Source organism: Aplysia californica, unplaced genomic scaffold, assembly GCF_000002075.1.
Source record: "Aplysia californica isolate F4 #8 unplaced genomic scaffold, AplCal3.0 scaffold00046, whole genome shotgun sequence".
Taxonomy (NCBI): Eukaryota; Metazoa; Mollusca; class Gastropoda; order Aplysiida; family Aplysiidae; genus Aplysia; species Aplysia californica.
In genome coordinates this window covers 190,201-211,296 of record NW_004797316.1, presented here as the reverse complement: position 1 = coordinate 211,296, position 21,096 = coordinate 190,201, and the positions used below count along the sequence as shown (strand labels likewise).

Below are 21,096 nucleotides of genomic sequence, written 5' to 3'. Positions count from 1 at the left end.
CTGTGTCTATGCATTCTAATCTCACGTATACTTGATTCACTACTGGTTGCTTCTTAAATCTTAGGTAAATTTTGACGGTTCTGCTTTATAGTCAACCGGCATAGTATCCTCATCCTTTCAAAATCATCTTCATCATCGGACCTTTCTATGTATATGTATATATAGAATCTGTGACTCCTTTGAGAGTGAGTCTTCTCAGCATCCGTCTTAGCGCCACAACTTTCAGCGTATCGTATGAAAACGGTCTCGGGAACGCTCTGGAAAGTGACCTCAGAAATTCGACTGTAAATTGAAAAGTGTTCAAGCCACTCAATTTCTGACAGCAAGAAACAATTCCAAAATGGTATCTGAATACTTTTTGAAAGTTTGAAAGTGAAAAATGAAAAGCAAACTTTTTGTTGCATGCACAAGTACGTGAATCCAGGGTTGTGAAATAGCACGCGCCAAAGAGGAGGGCTACGTTCCAACGTAATATAAAAACAGCGCGCCAACGTGGAGCGCCGTGCTACGAAAAGGTTAATCAATATCACTTGGAGAAGAACTCTATCCAGATTAAAGAAGAAAACTTTAAAGCTTTTCAGCCATTTTTCTCAAAATTTTGTTTCTGTGACTTACCTTTATCTAACACTAACAATATGAACCAGATTTCTCAAAGTACTGAAGCTATAAATGATTTTTGAATCACAAAATGCAATAGAATGCAATTTCACACACACACACACAAACACACATTTTATGGATAATTTTAAAACTATTTTCAACTATAAAGCCATTCATTCATACTTTCTTTGGTTTTGCATCATATATAAATCTGGCCTCAAGACCACCTTAGCCTTTTTATGATTACCATGATTGTGACCATGTTGAGACAAAAAAGACTGAAAAAAAACCAACATTGGTGTTTGGCATTTTCAAAATTTCTTTTATTGAAAGCACGGGATACAATCTTTGCATACACGCATTCTGTAAATTTTATGGCAAACTGTAAAATGGCTAGAATACAGTCAACATGTGCAGAACAACTTGTGTGCATTGAGTAATGTATTAAAAAAGCAGGACAATTGCTTCAAAAGTAAAATTGTCTGTGGATTTCCATTTATAATACACTGAAACAAACAGAACAACAGCTTCAAGAACAAAATTATTCATGGCTGTCAATAGAACAATATCATAATAACCATTATAAAGTAAGTATAAGACCATGAAATTATATGTGTCACAACGTGGTGGAATCGGGCGCTCGTCAATTTTTGGGCATGTGGAGTTATTGGTATTATCCGAAAGTTGAACTATTTGCCGTGCTTTCAAAGAAATTATATCCATTTATCTTAACTAGAAATCAAGATAGTTGCGATTGAAGTAAGTGTTGTCGCCTGGTTTCAGTGATGAAAATAGCGAGAAAATGGCCGCTACAGTTTGGTAACTCCAAGAGCCAAAGAGTCTTTGAAAACTGAAAAATGACATATTTTGTGCCTTTAATTAATGTTTTTCAGTAAAATTCACAAGGAAATGTGTTTTAAACGGACATAAAAGAAGTTAAGCTAAAATATAAAAATTTGATTCCAAAACTGGCTGAAAAATGCCCTTTTCTCCGATTTCCTTATTTTGACGAGTGCCTGATTTCACCACACTGCCTCACATATATTCTCAAGTACAGTACTGGGGCATTTTAAAGGCACATTCAGATCAAAGACACGCATCCATCCACATGAATAATGGACAGTAGCTGTCTGGGACCATTGTGTCATTACCACACCATATCATGTTCATTTGATGAAGTCTCTTTTTTTGCCTTGGGCAAATTGAGGTCACACAACTGGTTTATTTTTGTAATTTCTCGGGAATTGAAGAAGTTGGGTCAAATTCTATTATATTTGGTATGTATTAGCATCAAAATTTGACCAGGGGTAAGAATGTGATATATCAGATTCAACCATTTCAACAAAAAACGTGATTGAAAAAATTGACCTGCTGAATTTGCTATGCTACACCAAACTTGACAGTAGAAATTTTAAGTCTGCTGTAAAACAAACTAGGGGGATGGACATCAACTCCCTTCAACTTAGGGTCATGAGACTTAGGACTGAAAACTAGAAGGTGAGATAAAGAATTTGTCCTTGTGTATGACGGAAAGGTGCCGACAGATGCAGATCTTTGGTCTGAATGCGTAAAAAAATTTAAGAAAAATCTGAATAATATAGTGGTAATCACCTAACATGAAATCACAGACTTAAAAATCAAACTTTCGTCCCATTTCTCTTTAAGAATTTAGCTACTGTAACCCATTCACCCGATCGCTATTTCAGGGTTGAGAGTTGTTTCAACTTCTGTTTTGCCATGATCTGGCATCTGAACTAAATTAGTCACCATGGTCATCTTGTTTGATAACCATCACAACGAGGTATCCTTGTTTTGAGTTTGAGCCATTCCTGCAAAGAAAGTACTACAAAAGGATGCTCTACTGCCTTCTGTTTTTCTTAAGTAAAGAACCTTTGATGGACTTTGGGGTTTTATTTATAGCAACCATGGGGAAAGCATCTGACCACCTTTAGCATTTAATGTTGAAGCAGTTGTGTGGTGGTGTAACATAAATCCACAAACTGCTGGATTAATTACCAGGTAAAGAAAACTGCAGCAGGTAACACTTAAGATCCTGCCTTCTATAAACATTATTTAATTCATAACACTGGAAGTACTAAAAATTGGATAATTATATATCAATATATCAGGCTTGATATCTCTCTAACATAGTCTCTCTGAGTATTAAAATAAGGGGGCCTAGTGAATTTTATTTTTAAGCAAACTTCAATGGACTAGACTCTATCCTGTAGTAGTCGAGTTCAATAACTCAGGAACTTGAAAAAGGCAATGCTTTTATTCAAGGAATCTTTAACTTATCAACTACTATCTTGGCAGCTGAAGCATCCTCCACAGCCACACCTGAGGATGGACAAATGATGACAAAAAATACAATTTTGCATTCCTGGATGAGGCAGCATTTGTATTTGATGTGCAAAATCGAATGGGAGAGCAGCTCTGAACTTGCAAGATATCTTAACTGTAGTTCCAGTAGTATTCATGGAAATTTATTACATAATACAACATTGACTGTGAGTTAAAGTGAAATGTAAACTCCTGCATTCTTCAGCAATACCGTCTCAACCACAGGGCCCAAGTGCACGTCTGGGCAAGCTTTGCTTTAGTATGTGTTTTACGGCACTTGCAACACAATAAGGTCATATAAGTGCCGAAGACTGGGGGTGTTTTTTGTTTTTGTACGAGTTTTACGGCGCTCGCAACTGTATAAGGTCATATGAGCGCCAGAAGATTAGAAGTGTTACAAGAGAGAAACAAACATAAAAAAGAAGAAGGGGACATAAGGACGGTAGATGTCTCATAGGAAAAAAGAAGCAAACCACACCAGAGCACCCGCCAACCACCCACATTGGAAGTGTTACAAGAGAGAGAAACAAAAAAGGAGGGGAGATAATGATGATAGATATTTGACAGGAAAGAAGGAGCAAACCATACCAGAGCACCCGCCAACCACCCACTCTGAGCAAGCGTTAATTTTACCGCTTTGTTTAACAAACTTACACTTCAGAATGCAATGGTGTAAATCTAGTAGTCAATCCAAAAGGAGCCAAAGAACATGGGTCATTCAGGGATAACTAAAAAGTAACTTCTTTGCCTCCAGCAGGTCATCAACAAGACTCACACGAGACAAAAAAATCTTACAGAGTTACAGTCACTGGCCACAAGAATAAAATTACTATTTTTAAAAAGTTGTACGAATTCCACAAATGAATACTGTATACGAGCTTACCAAGAGACTTGAACACAGTTGTCTCAGCAGGCCTCGCAAGTGTTGGGTCGTTGACCATTTCTCCAATTTCAGCATGGATCGTAGCCTGCAAGCAGAAAAGTGGGTACCACAATAAAGGGTGTGGAGCTAAATGTTGGGTACAGTTTCAGTTGAATGCAGCCTATAGGTGAATAATAATAGAATCATAACATTTAGAAAGCAATTTTTTTGTAATCATCGCTTTTTGGCACAAAAACAAGACCACTTGTCAGAAATAACCTGGTTACTGCTTTCATCTCAGAGTAGCTGCCAACATGGCCTTAAAACAGCGTAGATAAGGAGTACTGTATGCAAATCTAGACTGTAAAAGGTAAAGTATAATAGTATTTTAAAAAGTATGAACTATTTCTATCGGAACCGCTGATCTATTTCTATCGGAGCCGTTGATACGCTGCCAGTTGCTCTGGTACATTCCTCTACAACGACTTCGACATCACATTACATTTTGGCAATTGCTGAAAACAGGTCTCTTTTACCTGGAGTTCATTTATTAGAAGAAGAACTATCAAAACAGGTTCACTTGTTTTGAGTGAATGACCAATTTAGTGAAGTCTATCGTGTCACTTTTAGATTTCATACCAAAAGAGGGCCCTTAAACTTAAAGACAAGAACACATGCCAAGAATAAAGAAGGCAAATACAGGACACCTGTCAAACGATTTGCTTCAGATTATCATCACTGACTCATTAATGCCCAATTTTCATTGATATGGGCACTGTCTTCTACACAGTCTACATGACTGAAGCTTACACATCAAACGCATAAATTCAAAAGTTTGTAGACTGCATGTGTCACGCTTGAAGATTTCACGAGGAATATAATTCTGCTTATGAACTAGAGTTTTTAACCCTAATGCCCTATCGTACATCGTGTTTTACTATCGTATCTATACGACGTGGGGAACTCTGTGCCAACACTTTCCAAAGAGGAAATTTACTTGTTAATCCGATCCGTGCACTTTCCATGGCAGTCTGTCAAAATTTGTTGAGAAGTACTGAAAGTTTCAAAGAGATCTTCCTACTAGAAGTATTCTAAAAATGTGAAGAATACAACCCCGGGGGTACACAATTACCCCAGGGCGTACGGATATAAGGATAAGCTACTTTCAGCACATGTAAGCATAGTTTATCAAAGCATTTCAAGAGCAGCTCATAAGAAAGTTCTATCATTACTTGTATGCTATAAACGACTGGATATTTTTTTAAGCAAACCAGAGTAGATTACTTCTTAAAATGGGCAGGCTCACGCAGTTACCATTAACGGTTATAGCAAAAGTTTTTTTAAACACAGTAGGGTAGTGTCTACATTCTCTAATGTTAAAGGACGTATACAAGCTGTCTACGTTCTCTAATGCTCAGTGCTTCCAAGCGTGGCATCGAATCCCGGTTCCGGAAACTTTGGGGGGGGTTTTTTGGTTGTTGTTTTTTTTCCTCTCCTTCTCCTTACTGACCAACAATTTGCCCCCGGACCCGCAACAAGGACGAATAATAATTGGCAGGAGGAACAATTGGCAGGGGTCTGGGGGCCGCAGGAGGGCCCTGGATAAAGAAAATTTGCAATTGAAGAGCTAAGATTTGGCCTCTCTGATTTTAAAATAAATGTAAAAATTTAGACTCACAGACCAAGGAAAGCCACTGTTGAAAATGTACTTTAACCAGGCGTAAATTGGTAAAAGGAAAAGTAGGCCTATACTTAGTTGATAAAAGCTCCTCTTGGGGACAAAACCAGAATTTGCATGCTTCATCACTACCTAAGAAATTACAAAGCATCAAATTATAACTTTGGGGGAAATTGTTGGTCAATCGGGAGGAGGAGAAGAAGAAGAAAACCCCCCCCCCCCCCCAAAAAAAACAAGCAAAAAAAATTTGCCAGGAAAAGCAACAACATAGATCAAGATGTTGACAACTTCTATAACAAAGAAAGTGAGAAAGTCGGAAACATGGGGGGGGGGGGAGAGATATCAATGAGGCGACGGGCATCGGATCGGCAGATGACGTCTGGAGGAAACTTTAAAAAATGGCGGAAAATTGGAAGCACTGAACGTTAGAGAACGTAGACAGCTTGTATACGTTCTCTAATGTTAGAGAACGTAGACACTTCCAACACAGTAGGCATTCATTTCTAAAAATAGAATCTGAGGGTTAACCCTCTTAGCACCATAAATAGGTCAGCACAGCAGAACCAAAATGACGGCCAGCTGATAGCTTCCCAGAACCAGATTATTTCAGTGTTTTACAGAGGTTCAGGAGGTGTAGCAAAGAAATTATTTTTGCTTTTGATCCAAGAAACATATTTCAATGAAAGTTCACATACAACAAGGACCCAAGACATCAGCATCTAAAAGTAGAGCTTAATGTTCGTATTTCTAAACATGCACTAAAGGCTGGTGTGTCAGGCCGGTAAAAGCCAGTATGGTTCTACAGTGGGAAAGCCCGTCAAAGCTGGTGTGGCAACATGACGGGAAATCTAGTTTAGCTCAAAATGGGTTTTAAAAAATGACCAACTGATTGAAACATTTTTAATTAACACTAGCCACATGTATTTCACAAAGTAACATCAATAGGCTTTTTCTATTATCCTGAGAAAATTCAGGACTCCATCTACTATCCCCAACAAGTGAGGAATTGGCAATTTCAGTGGCAACAGTACAATATGACTCGTTTCCCCCCTTGGCAGATCCATAAAAGATTGTAACAGTGAAGGGTTAAACAATCGAAACTACTATTGAAATTGTACACAAAACTGATGACTGGCTGTGTCACTGCTTAAATTCTTTTAAAAGTCTGGAGCTTTTATCTGGGTTAACCCTTTCAGGACATATCCTCAATCGATCAGCCCCATAATGGGTTATTTCCACATTACATCATGTAAGATTCATTCTGAAAGTTAAAGAGTTAAAACCTGGTTTGGGAAAGTAAAGGATGTGACTGAATATATATCTAAAATCTAGCTAGGAAAAGAGAAAAAAAAAAAGACAAACTCCCTGTCCAGTACACATGACTACAACACTTACTTTCGACATGATAACGTCTCCGCTCTCACTCATGGCACCTTCTCGACTGTCGGCATACACAACAGAGTTCTGCATGAGCTGAGGGTCCAGCTCTGCCCAGTTTGGCCGGCAAGCCCCAACAGCTGGAAAGACATATGTGAAGTGTGGTGTAAGCATGCAAATGAACAAGGTTTTTCTTAATGGACAGAGAATCTGGTTGCCATGTTATCACTGGTGTCTCTGCAGTTTATGAAGGTAATTATTGTAAATAGGAAGTCTTTATTTGGGGATGCATACCTGACACCCATTATTTGGATTACCTGACTACCTGTTTCTTGCTACAAGAGTTGATCTCTAGAATTAAAGAGTTTTAGTATCACTTTCCCAGTCCTGCATCTTTCTTAACTCACTTCAGACGGCTCACACAACAGTTGCGTGACCCCCGCCGCAACGCTCGCGACGGGTCTCACAAGCCCTACGTGACCAACTTTGGAATTTTTTTTTTTGCTCTACAAATCATGCACGGATCGCGAGACCCGCCTCGTACCCTTGTTTGGCCAAGCCTGAGCTACTTAGACTTCGTTTCATATCTCTGGGGCCAGTAGTTTTTAAGTTATTGAAGGTGAAGGACAGTGACCCCAACTGGGGTTGAACAGACCGGAACTCGCGCTTTGTTTTTTTCTATACAGCTGATAGTAATCCGACAGTCGCGTCGTAGTAACAGTCGAAGAAGTCGCATGAACAAGAATCACATAATTTCGCCGTTTTCTATATTTCTGTACGTTTTACTAGTTCTAGTGTCTCAGAATATGATGTGTCTAATAGTTAGGATCCTGGATATGTACCCGAACACGGCCCGAGTCGTAGTTCTAGGGCTAGATCTAGCACTAGTACCGGTGTTGTTTTTCGCGCAACGAAATCACAACGTCGTGCCGTACATCTGTCTCATGTAATTCAGTGTATGGGTCTGAATCAATGCACAGACCAGCTTTTATATTTTCACCAAACACTCGCACATGTATACAAATCAAACCAGAACACTTTGAACTTTTATTTTTGTTGTTGTAGTGAATTTCATTCTACTTGTCACGTCTCTGGAAATTTTTCGGAAAATCAAATTCATGCCAATTTTTTAAAAATCATACAAATTAAAGTATTAGACGTAGACAACTTTAGTTTTTTGTATTACATTAAGCTTGAATGTTACTTTACTGTGTCAAAAAATAATTACAATAGGGTAATTCTGTGAGTTGTGGTGATTTATTGAAATACCCCCAAAAACGCCAGTCTTCAACGCTTGTGACTGGTGAAAGGGCCCAGTCGCAAGTGAGTTAATAAGTTCATTTTTGTCTTTGTGCTCAACAACAGTAAACCAGTGTATAAATTATAAACTGTACTACAACAGATATTCTGGAAAACAGACTTGAATGGCTGAGAATTTCTGTTAAATTGATACATTATTCAAGATCTATGTGATTTGTTGGATCTATTAATCAACGTGATGTGTTCAGACTTTGTTCAACTCATTTCACTGCATTCAGCTAGTGAAAGAATTAAACCTAGTTTGGGAAAGTAGTTCACAAGTGGGTATTCAGCAGTTCTGATGATCTAGTCCTAGATTCTATTATTGCATCTTTCTTATCATTTAAGTTTTGTCCCTGTGCTCAATGACAGTATATCAGTGCATAGATTATAACAATATAGATACTCTGAGAAAAAAAATATAAGAAGCCTTAAACTTCTGTAAAATGGATGCATGATTCTAGACTGTGATTTACTGCATCTAAAAGATGTATTAAGACTTCCTTCGCCATGCACATTTACGGTTCATTATTCAGTAGGTGTAGATTCTATTCAGTGACAGTTACGCATATTAAGACAAGGCAGACTAGATCTAGATAGAGTTGAAACCTAATAAAGCTTTCCGGGTTAGAGGAGAGGGATATTTGGCAATATGGACTAAGTTAGCCCAAAAAGCTTCTTTTTTTTTCTTTGGGGGGAGGGGGGGGGGGGGAGCGCTCAGATGGGAGGTGGGATTATTGGGGCTATACTACATGCAACCTATATATGGAAATGTTTATTGAGGTTACATTCTTCATGAAGCCTTCATAAGGCCCCTATTGACAAAATGTACATCATTTAGGAAGCTGGGCGATTCAACCCTTCCTATAAGAGTTACCCATGGTGAATGAGTCATAGTATCCCAGCAGAACAATGAAGAAACATGATAAAACAGGTATGGAAAACGAACGACTCTTGTATGTGCTACAGTGAGGAGCCTAACCAATCAAGATTTTATGCCTAATTGGTAAGTAGGAAGAATGTTTTTATTACATCACCTGTTCTCTAGTCTAAGTCTTCACAAGAGGCAAACAATGATACACTGAGTGTGAACTTTTGCCCTACTTTTCAGGCGGCATCACTTGCATGCACTGTCATCAGTCTGTTTAGAGTGGCATGGGCAGATCTCAGGTTATAAAATGGATTGCTAATTAGAGCGGAAAATTTGATGAATAGTTCTGTCATCTAGAAGCATGGCAATAAGTCCACAGACAAAATCTAGTGGCATTAAGTAGGACAGTATCATTACGACTGACCTCTGAAGTATGCTCTTGATCAAAGCACATTAACCTTTCAACAATGACTCTTGCATTTTAGTTACCTACAACTGTCCAGGGAAGAGGTGGAAATAAATGCTTCTAATATGCCCATTGCCATTTTAATAAAGATTATAGCCTACCTGAACCAGTTTGAGACAAATTTCCCAAGCCAGAAGGATTAACAAAATGTTGAGTTGTTTTTGTTTCTTGATCTGGTCTGTTCTTTTTTTTCTTTTTCTTGTTTTGTAATCGTCACATCCAAACAACCTCCAATTGGGTAGAAGAGATTAAAAACAAACCCACTGCACATAGACAAAGATGCATAACTGCATAAGTATGAAATAAAGCACCTGGGCTTCTGAGCTCCTGATCTTTATGTGCAATATTCAGTAATGTATGACATCCTTCTTTCCTTTCCAGAATACCCACTTTCATCATCTCTCCTTTCCCTCAATCTTTAGTAGTATCAATATTGTTTCTATTTCTGCTTCTTTCTTAACACCTTGACGCCAAGTTCACCACCTCTTTCTTCGTCTCGATATCTGGGTGTAAGACTCTGACAAATGCCCAATAGCAATATATGACATTTGTCAGTCTTGCATCCTCCAGCCATCCTTCTATATTCTCCCAAAACAGGGGTAACCACCTTAAAAATGAGCGCATTGTAAAGTTCTCACACACTACAAGTCCTCACCATTAATATGTGCTCCTGGTTTGACCCATTCTGCTTTCAACACAGGCTTGTCAGAGCTTGTCACTGTGACAATGACATCAGCATCTCTCACAGCATCTTCTACACTGGCAAATGCCTGGGCTGTGGGACCAATTTCCTTGGCCAGAGCCTCAGCACCGGCCGATCGATGATTCCAGATGTTCACCTGCATTTGGGAAAAAATATATAGGCTATAAAATACTGTGCAAAACACAGTTAACTTTATGCCTGTTTACATTAAATCTCCTCTGACCAAATCCCACACTGGAAATACATTTTTTAAATGCTGTTAAAACTCTAGAATTAATTATACAGCTAATTTAGGTAGAAACATATGACCCTTGTTTAAAAAATGTCATGGGTATAGAGACCTTCATCAAACAACCCAATCAGAAAAATACTATTTGCCTGCACCACTGAAATACAATGCACGTGAGAGCTTCCTAGTTGAGTCAAGTGTAAAGTAACAAATTGTAATGCACAACATTTTCAAGAAACACAGAATGTAACATAACACATAACATAAATAGCATTATCAGTAGTACTGTTAATTTTTATAAGGGCTGGTAACTCATACCTTTACATCAGAAAGGTATAAGAGATCTTAAGCCAGGACAGCGCCCTGGTGTCTGGGTCCTCAGCCAAGGAGGAAAATTGAAAGTTCCACAATGCCAACAAAGAGAGGAATATAATGCTAAATAATATACTTTCAGCATGGGGTATGAAAACATTAGGTTCATGTCATGAAAAGAAAAGTCTGAATCAAATTCTGAAATAAGCTACAGTATAACACTGGACAGGTTGATCACAAAAGACTCAAAACCAGGCATCCGTTGAACTGTGACTACAGTCCCGTCTTTTTCTCTTCTTTATGTTTGTAAGATATCCTTCGAACTACCGAGGCCAATCCCGACGAATTCTAGCTAACCGTGTTATATGTATATTGCTGAGAATAAGACACGATACAATCTTAAATGTTAATTACCTGCTGGAATTTGAAGACGTGGGAAATAGCAGCATAATGAGATCGGGCCTGACTTCCTGAGCCCAGAATGGCTAAAGTATGTGGTTGCCCATTGGTCAGATACTAAAAAGAAAAAATAGAAATAAAGATTATAATATAACAAATGTAAAACGCTATTCCTCACTTCCATTTAAAAAGCATTTGATACAATACGCAAAGAACAAAAGGTAATGGCATTTTATTCAGAAACTGAAACCCAAATACCCATATTTCAAAACCCAGGCAATTCAGCATTTCAAAGGCCGATCATAAAAAATCTAAAGCCTCTTGGCAAATTGGAAAACACCTTCAATGCTTTCATGGTCTTAAATCAAGGTTACAAATCTCTCACATATAGATGGATGGATAAATTTTGACAAGCATCTAGTAAAGGGGCAGCTAAAAATTACCCAGAAAAGTGTTTCTTCCAGACATTTTCACATAGATAAGTGTTTCTTCCAGACATTTTCACATACAAAGAAAGGAGGTGAGTGTCATCCAGCTAATACAGACAGAACTGACTTTCAGAGATATAAATATAAATCTTCCCTGTCGCAAGAAATTTGAGAAGAATGAATTACTCAGTTTGCCCCTGCTTTATAGAGGGTACATTTTGACAACAGTGATAACATACTACAGTTGTTCCCTTTAAGAATAAGCAGCATAAAATTGTAGTTGGCACTGGGTTTAGGAACCCAGTCCTGAATTCAGGAACAGTAACAACCTTAAGTCTTATTTGAAAACCACAAAAATTACTTACATCACATTGGATTCGATTTCATTTTACTTACGACAATAGAATGCTTCATGTGCTAAAAGCTTTACCTTCGTATTTTATTGAAGGCATTTCCAATCACTTTAATCAATAACTGATCAATGGATGAGAAGTTAAGACCATTTCAGTGCTCTATCTGTCCTTGAACGGAATGGCACACAAGACATATTCAAGCAGGTTCTATTGGTTTACTAAATTGATTACAAATCTAAAACATTATTGGTCGAAACCCAACTGCAACGCCCTCTTACTGTTATTGAGAACACCTTCTTGTCATGCTGTAGCATATGGTGAGTTGGCCTGATAATGGCAACATTTCACTGGGAACAGATTTACAGGTATAAAAATGATACCAACCCCCCCCCCCCCAAAAAAAAACAACAAAAAAACAAAAAACAAAGAAGACCACACATGAGCACCCATCATTAACAAGTGAGTACACACACAACTATAGACCTAATATGTAAGACATCATGGTGAAATCAGGCGCTCGTCAAAACAACTAGATCTAAATCGACGAAACCGGCCTTTTATTTACCCCTTGTTTGGCACTTTTTATTGCATTTTGTTTTTTGGCTATACACCTTTTATATCCATTTTTTTTAAAACGTCGTTCCCCGTGGATTTTAAAGGAAAAAAATTGATTAATGGCACAAAAATGTAAATTCCTGGTTTCTAAGGACTCTCAAGCTTTAGAAGTCACCAAAACTTGACGGCCACTTTCTTGCTAATTATACCTCTGAAACCAGGTGACCCCCATCTCCTTTAATTGCAAATATCTCAACTTCTATTCAAGATAGATGGTTATTTTTCATTGACAACAAGACAAATGGACAAGCTTTAAGACGATACCAATAACTCCATGTGTCTGAAAATTGACGAGCGCCTTATTCCACTGCATTGTGACACATGCATGTATATATTTGCCAAATGAAATTTACTTTTGTGGCTACTGCAGATGCCGCTGCTGTGCGCTTCAGTGTAATGACATCACCATCCATGATCTGAGAGAAAAAGTAAAGAAAAGGCTGCATTATTCGCAAGCGACCAATGTAACTCAAAACTGCAGCCACTATAAATCTATTATTAATTTTTCCAAATGATATCTGGAGTTCAAATTATTTTTCAAGATGCAGAAGGAAATATCTCCGCAGTTTATATTGTATTTTACATTGCAATCAAGATTGTTAGCTCAAACCAGATGCATATGTCAACGTCACTCCTCATAAATAAAACACATCGAGTGAACAACTAGAAATAGATATCTATATTTCTGTTAGATTAGCAGACTATGGGGAAAGTATGATATCTGAGTAAAAGTAAAGAAACAGGAAAGTAACGGGAATGATTATTGAGTAATGGTTGCAAGTATATTTTTTACTTGACAATTCAAAAGAACCAAAGGTAACTCAAATGATTACATGTAGTCAAACCTGCTCTGACAGCCACCTGTAAAAGACAATCACCTGTACAAATGTCCACTTCCCATTTTTCCCTTTGTGCATTTTTTACATTATTATAATGGCATTGTGTAAGACAGTCACTTTCCTCCTCGACAATGGGTGGCCATCTCAGACAATTTTGACTGTGGGGCTTATAACAAATAAAGCAATATTATCAAAGTGTTGTAACAAGTCAAAAGAGCTTCTATGTATTTCTCAGGGATTATTTTAAGGGAATGAGCACTTTCTTCTTTTTTTTTTTTAAATGGGAAGTGTTTTACAGTGCTCTCAACTGCTTAAGGTCATATGGGATTATGAGTGCGTGGGACAAGTATTTTCAGTTTGGTAGGAATTTATTTTGGATTTTTCACGGATGGCTGCCGAAGCCTACTCCTATCGATTTCAGGACCAACAAGGAATCTTTAATGTGAGCAACTTGACACAGGACTTCCAAGATTTTTTTCGCCCTTCAACAAGAATGCTAGGTGTTCGATCTTACCTACCATAAGATCAGGGGTGCGGCAGAAAGGAAAGACAGCAGTAAGGAGCCAAGGAGTAGCAGTAGAAAGGCTGCAGAAAGAGTTAGGAGTCCAAAAGGGGGGGGTGGGGGGGGCAGAAAGTGGAGATGAAAGTAGATGAAAGAATATGGTTAGAGAGCAGGAAAGGAGAGATTTTGCGTCACTTTTTTCACGTAACTCCAAAATACTTTACTTTGGCCAGCAGTGAAAACCACATCAGGTTTTCAAATATATAGATGTGGTGGATCGTATCACACCTATTTTGTTAAGAGGAAAAAATTCATTATATCTGATTGTGCCACACACTGGAACAGGTGGAACAGGTTTATGAAAAGAATACACATGCTTAAGCACAGAAGGAATGCAATCCATGCAGTTTTGTCAAAGAGAATACAATGATCAGTCAAGCCAGACTTGTGAAAATGTGGATACTACTTTTATCTTTTTAAAATGATTGACAACTTCCAAAGAAGCAGAGCCAACAAATGTAAATATGTGCCTGTTTCAAAGCCCCCCCCCCCCCCCCCCCCCCCCGCCCTTTGCTCTCAATAGAAAGTTAATATGTCCAACAAGCTAATGCACCGACATGCATGGCTGACTCCAAAGAGAAATTTAAAAAAATATGACCAAATTATGAATCTCTGAGGTTCATGCAGTTTCAGCAATTGCTGTTACGCTGGGGCACCAAGACCTGAAAAAAACTTCAACTGCTTTTTATTCTATTAAAACGAAACGAATAACCAATGAGATCTTGGAGGCATGACTTGGTTAATAGATGAGAAAATTAAGAGGGCTTTATCTGGGGCACTTTGCTCTCTTCACAAATTGTGTTGAGCCAAACACAGCTACCCAGTCCCTTAAAGTCCCTGTGCATAATAAATAATTGCAGCACTCAGATGTAGCAACTTTACCCAGCATCAGTTTCCTTTTAAGACAAGACTAATTCGACGATACCAGTCTTCCTCCCCTGCTGAATGAGACTCAGAAATCCAAAGTACCAACTGAACCAACACATGGATACCAATTAATGTTTGATTCCAGGTGGAACACAAACACATTCTCTCAGTTTTCGATACATCGTCGAAATGCAATTTTCAAGCTATTTATGATGACAAACTAGCTAATCTGAACTTTTCAACACTCATAAATTATGCATTATTCAAAAAGCAGAAACAAAATTTGGGTCACGCAGAGTTAACAAAAACAGTTTTAACCCTATCCGTATGTCATGTTTTACTATCGTATCCATACGACGTGGGGAACTCTGTGCCACCACTTTCCAAAGAGGCAATTTACTCGTCAATCCGATGTGTACGCTTTGCATAGCAGTCTGTCAAAATGATTTTTTGAGAAATACTGAAAGTTTCAAAGAGATCTTGGCACTAGAGGTTTTCTAAAATGTGAAGAATACAACCTCTGGGGTACAAAATGACTCCAGGGCGTACGGATAGGGTTAAAAAAGAGAAAAGTGACATGGCTAAAGAAAAAGTAAATTAAGAGGTTACATGAGTAGCCAAATTCTGCCAAGTACACGGAAGGAACATATTCATACTTACCGCTCTCATTAGCCCATTCTTAGTGCTAAATACTAATATCACAGCATTGTGGCTTGGAACATCAGTGTTCTTTGGGAAAAAGGACACCATTTTTGTCACAATGATATCATCAATTTTGCTGTAGACAGGCATGCTTGCAAAGTACCTAATCAAAGGGAAATATGTAGATATATGATAATAAGGTTCACTTTCATAGTACCCACTCCCTGGTGGCTCTAGGCTCGAATAAATGACAAAAATCATGTATTTTTATGAACAAATACTTCATCACACTTACTCCCTAATAATGAAGTCTTGCATGGTTATGTCGGTTAATAGAATTATTAAACTATGAAAATTTATCAGACAAAACTTGAGCTGCAAGCTTCCTCTAGCCATGAATGATGGTGCAGAAAAGATATCAAGGACCTGGTCTTCCATCCACAAACATTCTTTAAATGTAAAAAATAATTACGTTTGTATACACCAATCACAAATAATCTGAGATCATGTGGACAGCATAAAATTTAAATTGAAATGAAAACTTATTTTTTGCAGCAATTATAATTATAATTATATATATATATATATATATGGGTCATTCCACCAGTACTGTTTACTAAAAGTAACATTCAAGTTCAAAATTATATATATATATATATATATATATATATATATAATATATATATACATACATCCTTTTGAAATCACTGACAGACTAAGTGAACGCTTATTAGGTTTGACACAGTTACGCCCGAAATTTTGCTTTTCAAGTTGGTGAGGATTGTTACAAACACAAACATTGACAACAATAACAAAATTTTTACTTTCTTACCTATTTTGCAAAATCTGTTATTATAATATTGTGCAATGTGCATGTTTCACTTTGATTGCCAGTCTGACTCTTAAAAATCTGTCATGAATTGTTCCCCCCAAGATACAGAAATTCAATGATAGAACGAATTCTAGTCTGTCCATCTTGAGGTTGTACTTTCAGCTAAACTATGACTGTTGATGAAAAGTCAATTATTTCAAAGGAAGTGCTGTTTTGATTCTTGAATAGAAAAAACTAGTAATGAGAAGTTACCAATTTTTGTTCATTCCATTATTGCTAACGAGCATCTTCAATCACTGTGAGTTTTAGAATCATTGCATTGCCCCACAGCTTAGGCCTTATAGTAGAAATTTGATTTAAAAACGTTTTGAGTATACCTCTAGTTGATTATTAAGTTAAGGGTCTGACATAGTGATGACAACAGTAGTACACGTATGGTACATGTATAGAAAGCAAGTATGTCTGTCAGTCTATCATGGAAAATTTATTCACTACTCCAAGAGAGGATCTTTTTATACCCCTGTCGCATCTACGGCATACAGTATCGTTTCAAAACAGCAAGACAAACCAGAGATGAGTTGAACAACAACATGTGACCTGTCAACCTAGTATAAAAAAAACAACTGTATTGAGACTGTTGAAGGAATTTGGACTCCGAGCAAGAAGCCCAGCTCACCCCATTAGATTGACGCCCTACAACATCAGAAACAGGCTTGATTGGCAAGAATATATTCACGTTGGTCTCGTTCTTGTTCTTCTTGTTCTTCTTTCAGGAAGCAACATCCCTGCACTCCGGACATGTCCATTGGTGCTCCGTTGCTCTCTCCAAAATGTTGCCGAGGGTCCCTCTACTGATTGTGCCAGTGCACATCTGGTTGAACGTTCTTCTGTTCTTTCCTGCAAGGATGCCAGATTTTCCGATTCCTTTTTTTATTCCCAAAAGCATCATCCTCTCCACGGCAGTACTGGCCTCTGCCTCCCTATCCTCCTCCTCAGTCAGCTGGCGAGAGAGACATTTCATGATCTCGACCCTATCTGGTTGAACCGTATTGTCAACTAAGGTGGCCTCACCAGCCAATCTGTCGGCTTTTTCATTTCCCTTAATACCTGCATGGCCAGGGCAGAAAATCCATGTGAGCGATCGTATAGGCGTTGGTTCAATAGCTTGAATCCATTCTGTTCTCAGGAAACCTTTTTCGATCCTTCTGAGGGTACACATGGAATCAGTGATAAGAACAGCATGGGTTGTGTGGGGGCGATCTTGGGTCATCCAATCAAGTGCTTTCGTGATGGCTTCAATTTCCATACGCATACTTGATGTAGCCCTGCTGCAGGCTCCAGATGCCCTGTGTATGAGTATGATTTTATTGTTGGCAAATGCAACAAATCCCCATCCACTTCTCTGGCTATCTCTTTTCATTGAACCATCTGTATAAATTATAGGATCCCCTGCTTTTGAGTTTGTGTCAACAATCTCATTGATATCGCTCTCGTTGATGGCAGCCGCAACATTTCTTCTGTCTCTGCCCATGTTTATTTTGACCTTGGTGAGGTCCCTGTATTCTCCGGCCACCTGTTCCCATTCTTCGCCTAGTGGTAGGCTCTCGGGTACACAGATTGTTTTCAGGGAATCCTCTCACCAGGTATGGAATAACCAGATGTTCTCCGCGTATTCCAAATGAGAGGTTCGTTCCTCAATGCCAAATTCAGGCCAAAGCTTTTAGTGATGAAAGTGTGATGGTGTGGGTAGGAATTACAGCAGATGACAAGACTCCACTTGTGACTGTTCGTGGCAATTTGACAGCACACAGATACATTGACGAAATTCTTTGGCAACACGTCGTTGCAGCCATTCAAAATCAGGGACAAACCTTTATGAATGACAATGCCCAAGCGCATAGAGCTCGTTTAACCATCCAGTTCCTACATGAAAACAACATCTAAGTTCTTCAGCTGTGGCCTTCCTACTCACCAGATTTGAATCCCATTGAGCATCTATCTATGGGACTTGCTCCATCGCTGCATTCAAAGTAGACAACACCAGCGTCAGAAACTTCCTCAACTTGAGAGAGCATTGCATTTTGGGCGGAATAACATCCCTCAGTAGGCAATACAGTGATTGACTGATTTCATGCGGCGACGATGTCAGGCCATCATCAATGCAAGAGGACATCATACGCGCTACTGATCGTGTTACTTTTGTAGACCACTCCAACACTCTTGTAAGTCGGTAATAAACCTGTTACATTAACTTTCCGTATTGCTGTTGCTTTTTTCGTTTTTAAGATTGATTGAATTAGTATTCCCGAAATTTTTAAGAATATCAGCTCATTGTGAAACTAGGTATTTACATTTTAACACAGTGTACATTTTAAAAATGTGACAGAGTATAAAAAGCAATGGAGGTGTTCTGCTGCAGGATGTATTTTTTACCTTTCAGAAAGACTCATCACTTTTGTGTAAACACTTGGCATGAGGAAATAATTATAATCTGAATCCCATTCAAATAAGATCAGGGTGTCGTGGGACCATCATCATTGAAGAAAAATGTGAGGAGCATGAAAAACATGGCCTGACTCAGAAAATAGAAGAGTCATTGTAAGAGAGCTTAGTATGAAAACAGGGTACGAGTCCATTGAAAACAGTCTTCATGATTATTTGAACATGAAAAAGGTCTCAGCCCCATGGGTTCTGCAGCTTCTGACATCAGACAGGAAGAAAGGAAGAGGTACCTGCAGATACAGTGGAACCAGCCTTAACAGAAACCTGTCATAATGATTTAATGAAATATCCCTACTTCCCCCTTGATTAATTACCTCTATAAAAAGAAAACCTGCTCAACCCTGAAAAGGAAAGAAAAATTCTTTCCCTTCGGAGGGTTTTGACCTGTCTTAAGTTTGGTTCTATCAGCTCTAACTCTAACTTTTACGCCATGCCGCCAGGTGAGGAAGGGGGGGGGAGGGGTGTGTAGCTTGGGGTAGTTGTATACCCCACCCATGCTGAAAGCTGGATCCCAAGCTGTGCAGATGGTCACAGTGGTGTGGGTGTGATATCTCACAACTATCGATTATGAATGTGCTCAAGTGGAGTTCCAGCACACAAATCTTTCTGGAAAGCTTTACGTGTTTAATTAATTTGACCTCTATGCCTGCCACCCTGATTGTACAGTCAGCCAAGAAAAAAGTTCCTTGATTCATTGTTACATGCACGGGAAGCTTGGCAGTTATTTTTACATCAATGGGTGGTGCTAAGGATGGAAACATGGAAATGTTCAATCATTTCTCTTTTAATTGGTCATTCAGTGGTTCTATGAGATGCAACTATGAACCACTGGTGACAATGGATAAAAGTAAGATTAAAGATGCCATTATCAGAGACCAACAGGCGACCATTGTATGATCCCACCGCTGTACATACCTGCTGGCACTCTGGAAACCCCTCCCCTCCCCGTAAATTCCTCTTCGCTGTCCAAGACAGAAAACGTCTAAAACATAGGCCTATTCATTTCTGGCTCACGAGCAATTCCGTTTTGGACAAGTGCTATACTGGCTTCAAAGCGTCTTTAAGCCATTCCCAAAGGGGAGATATTAACATGTTCTTATGCACAGTAGAATTGGGTTGATTTATCAATAACATGCTCATACTGTGCCGCAACAAGGGGGAACTGCTGCTTTTTCTTTCCTCATCCTTACTATCGTCATTTTCCCTCTACTTCTTTTGTTTGTTTGTCACTCTCTTGTGAACTGCTACTTCCGGGGTGCCTTGATAGTTGAAGCAGACTTGAGCTGTTGAGGCTAGAGAGGTGAGTTGTTGACGACATGATGGATATCCACCCCTTGGCTCATATGATGTTGTGCAGTTGCGAGTGCCGTAAAAAAAAATACAAAAACTAGAACTAACGTTTTGGACAGGTTAGACTATTTGCTGCTGCAAAAGTTCAGACAAGATGAAGAGGCTTCCAGTAAACTCGTCACAAGTCGTCACAAGTCGTCACATACCTAAGTGATTTCGCAACATACTCCAACTTGTGATATACGTGTGGCGAGTTCACCGTGGATTGGCAGGCAAACCCATACATGTAAAACTTTAATTAATAACATTTTAAAAATACAAAACCAGAGTTTATTGAATCAAAATATACACATATCAACCTTTCTGTTTCAACATTAATTTTAAAGAAAAAACGGACACATTTTTGGGTGCAATATAAAACCTGTAAAAAATGTGAATGTCCTTACTGTATGCAATAAATCAAATCTAAAATGGTACAAGATGGCTGGTGGCTTTATAGGCCTTACGGGGGAGGTGGTATGACGAGTTCACTTTTTAAAAAATACTTTTTTTGGGTGAACTCGCCACACGTTTTTCAGCTGTGTCGACTTCACCGTGTGATGAGTTCACAGGTTCCCGATGAAGACAACCTTTGGAATAGACTTGTGTCACTTGAGACCATGGATAAATTATATTATGGATACATCTTGAACCCTGACAATGAAAGCTAAATCAAAACAATGGAAGACTTCTTCCCTTCCACCACCCAAAAAGACAAAAACACACATCACCAGTGTCATCATCGGTAAAGGAAGGATTTCCGTGACGAGCGACCACCCCAACAAACACAATAAAGAAGAGACCTAACCCTACCCTACCCCCTATTCTACTGTCTCATATAGATCTAGTGGTCGCTGGTAGAGGAATATCACTCAGTAGCTACAAGACCACATGTAGGTGCCATCATTCGTATCTGTTCCTTGAGTCCATTATTATTATTTCCCTTATTTGTCAATCATATTCATCATATTACAGAAGTCTCCCCCCC

At 38.6% G+C, this 21,096-nt stretch overlaps 1 protein-coding gene across 1 annotated transcript in view; it reads right to left on the bottom strand.

The window, feature by feature from the left end:
- Nucleotides 1-895: 895 nt before the first annotated feature.
- LOC101859463 (ketimine reductase mu-crystallin) overlaps nt 896-21,096 on the bottom strand; it is a 25,259-nt gene continuing 5,058 nt past the window's right edge. Inside the window, exons 2-8 of the mRNA XM_005092397.3 lie at nt 15,464-15,608; nt 12,889-12,951; nt 11,155-11,256; nt 10,152-10,335; nt 6,879-7,000; nt 3,827-3,911; nt 896-2,940 (exon numbers count right to left, since the gene is read on the bottom strand). Of these exons, the coding sequence (XP_005092454.1) occupies nt 2,879-2,940; nt 3,827-3,911; nt 6,879-7,000; nt 10,152-10,335; nt 11,155-11,256; nt 12,889-12,951; nt 15,464-15,608 (763 nt within the window). The 3' untranslated portion in view covers nt 896-2,878. The remainder of the gene's footprint in view (nt 2,941-3,826; nt 3,912-6,878; nt 7,001-10,151; nt 10,336-11,154; nt 11,257-12,888; nt 12,952-15,463; nt 15,609-21,096) is intronic.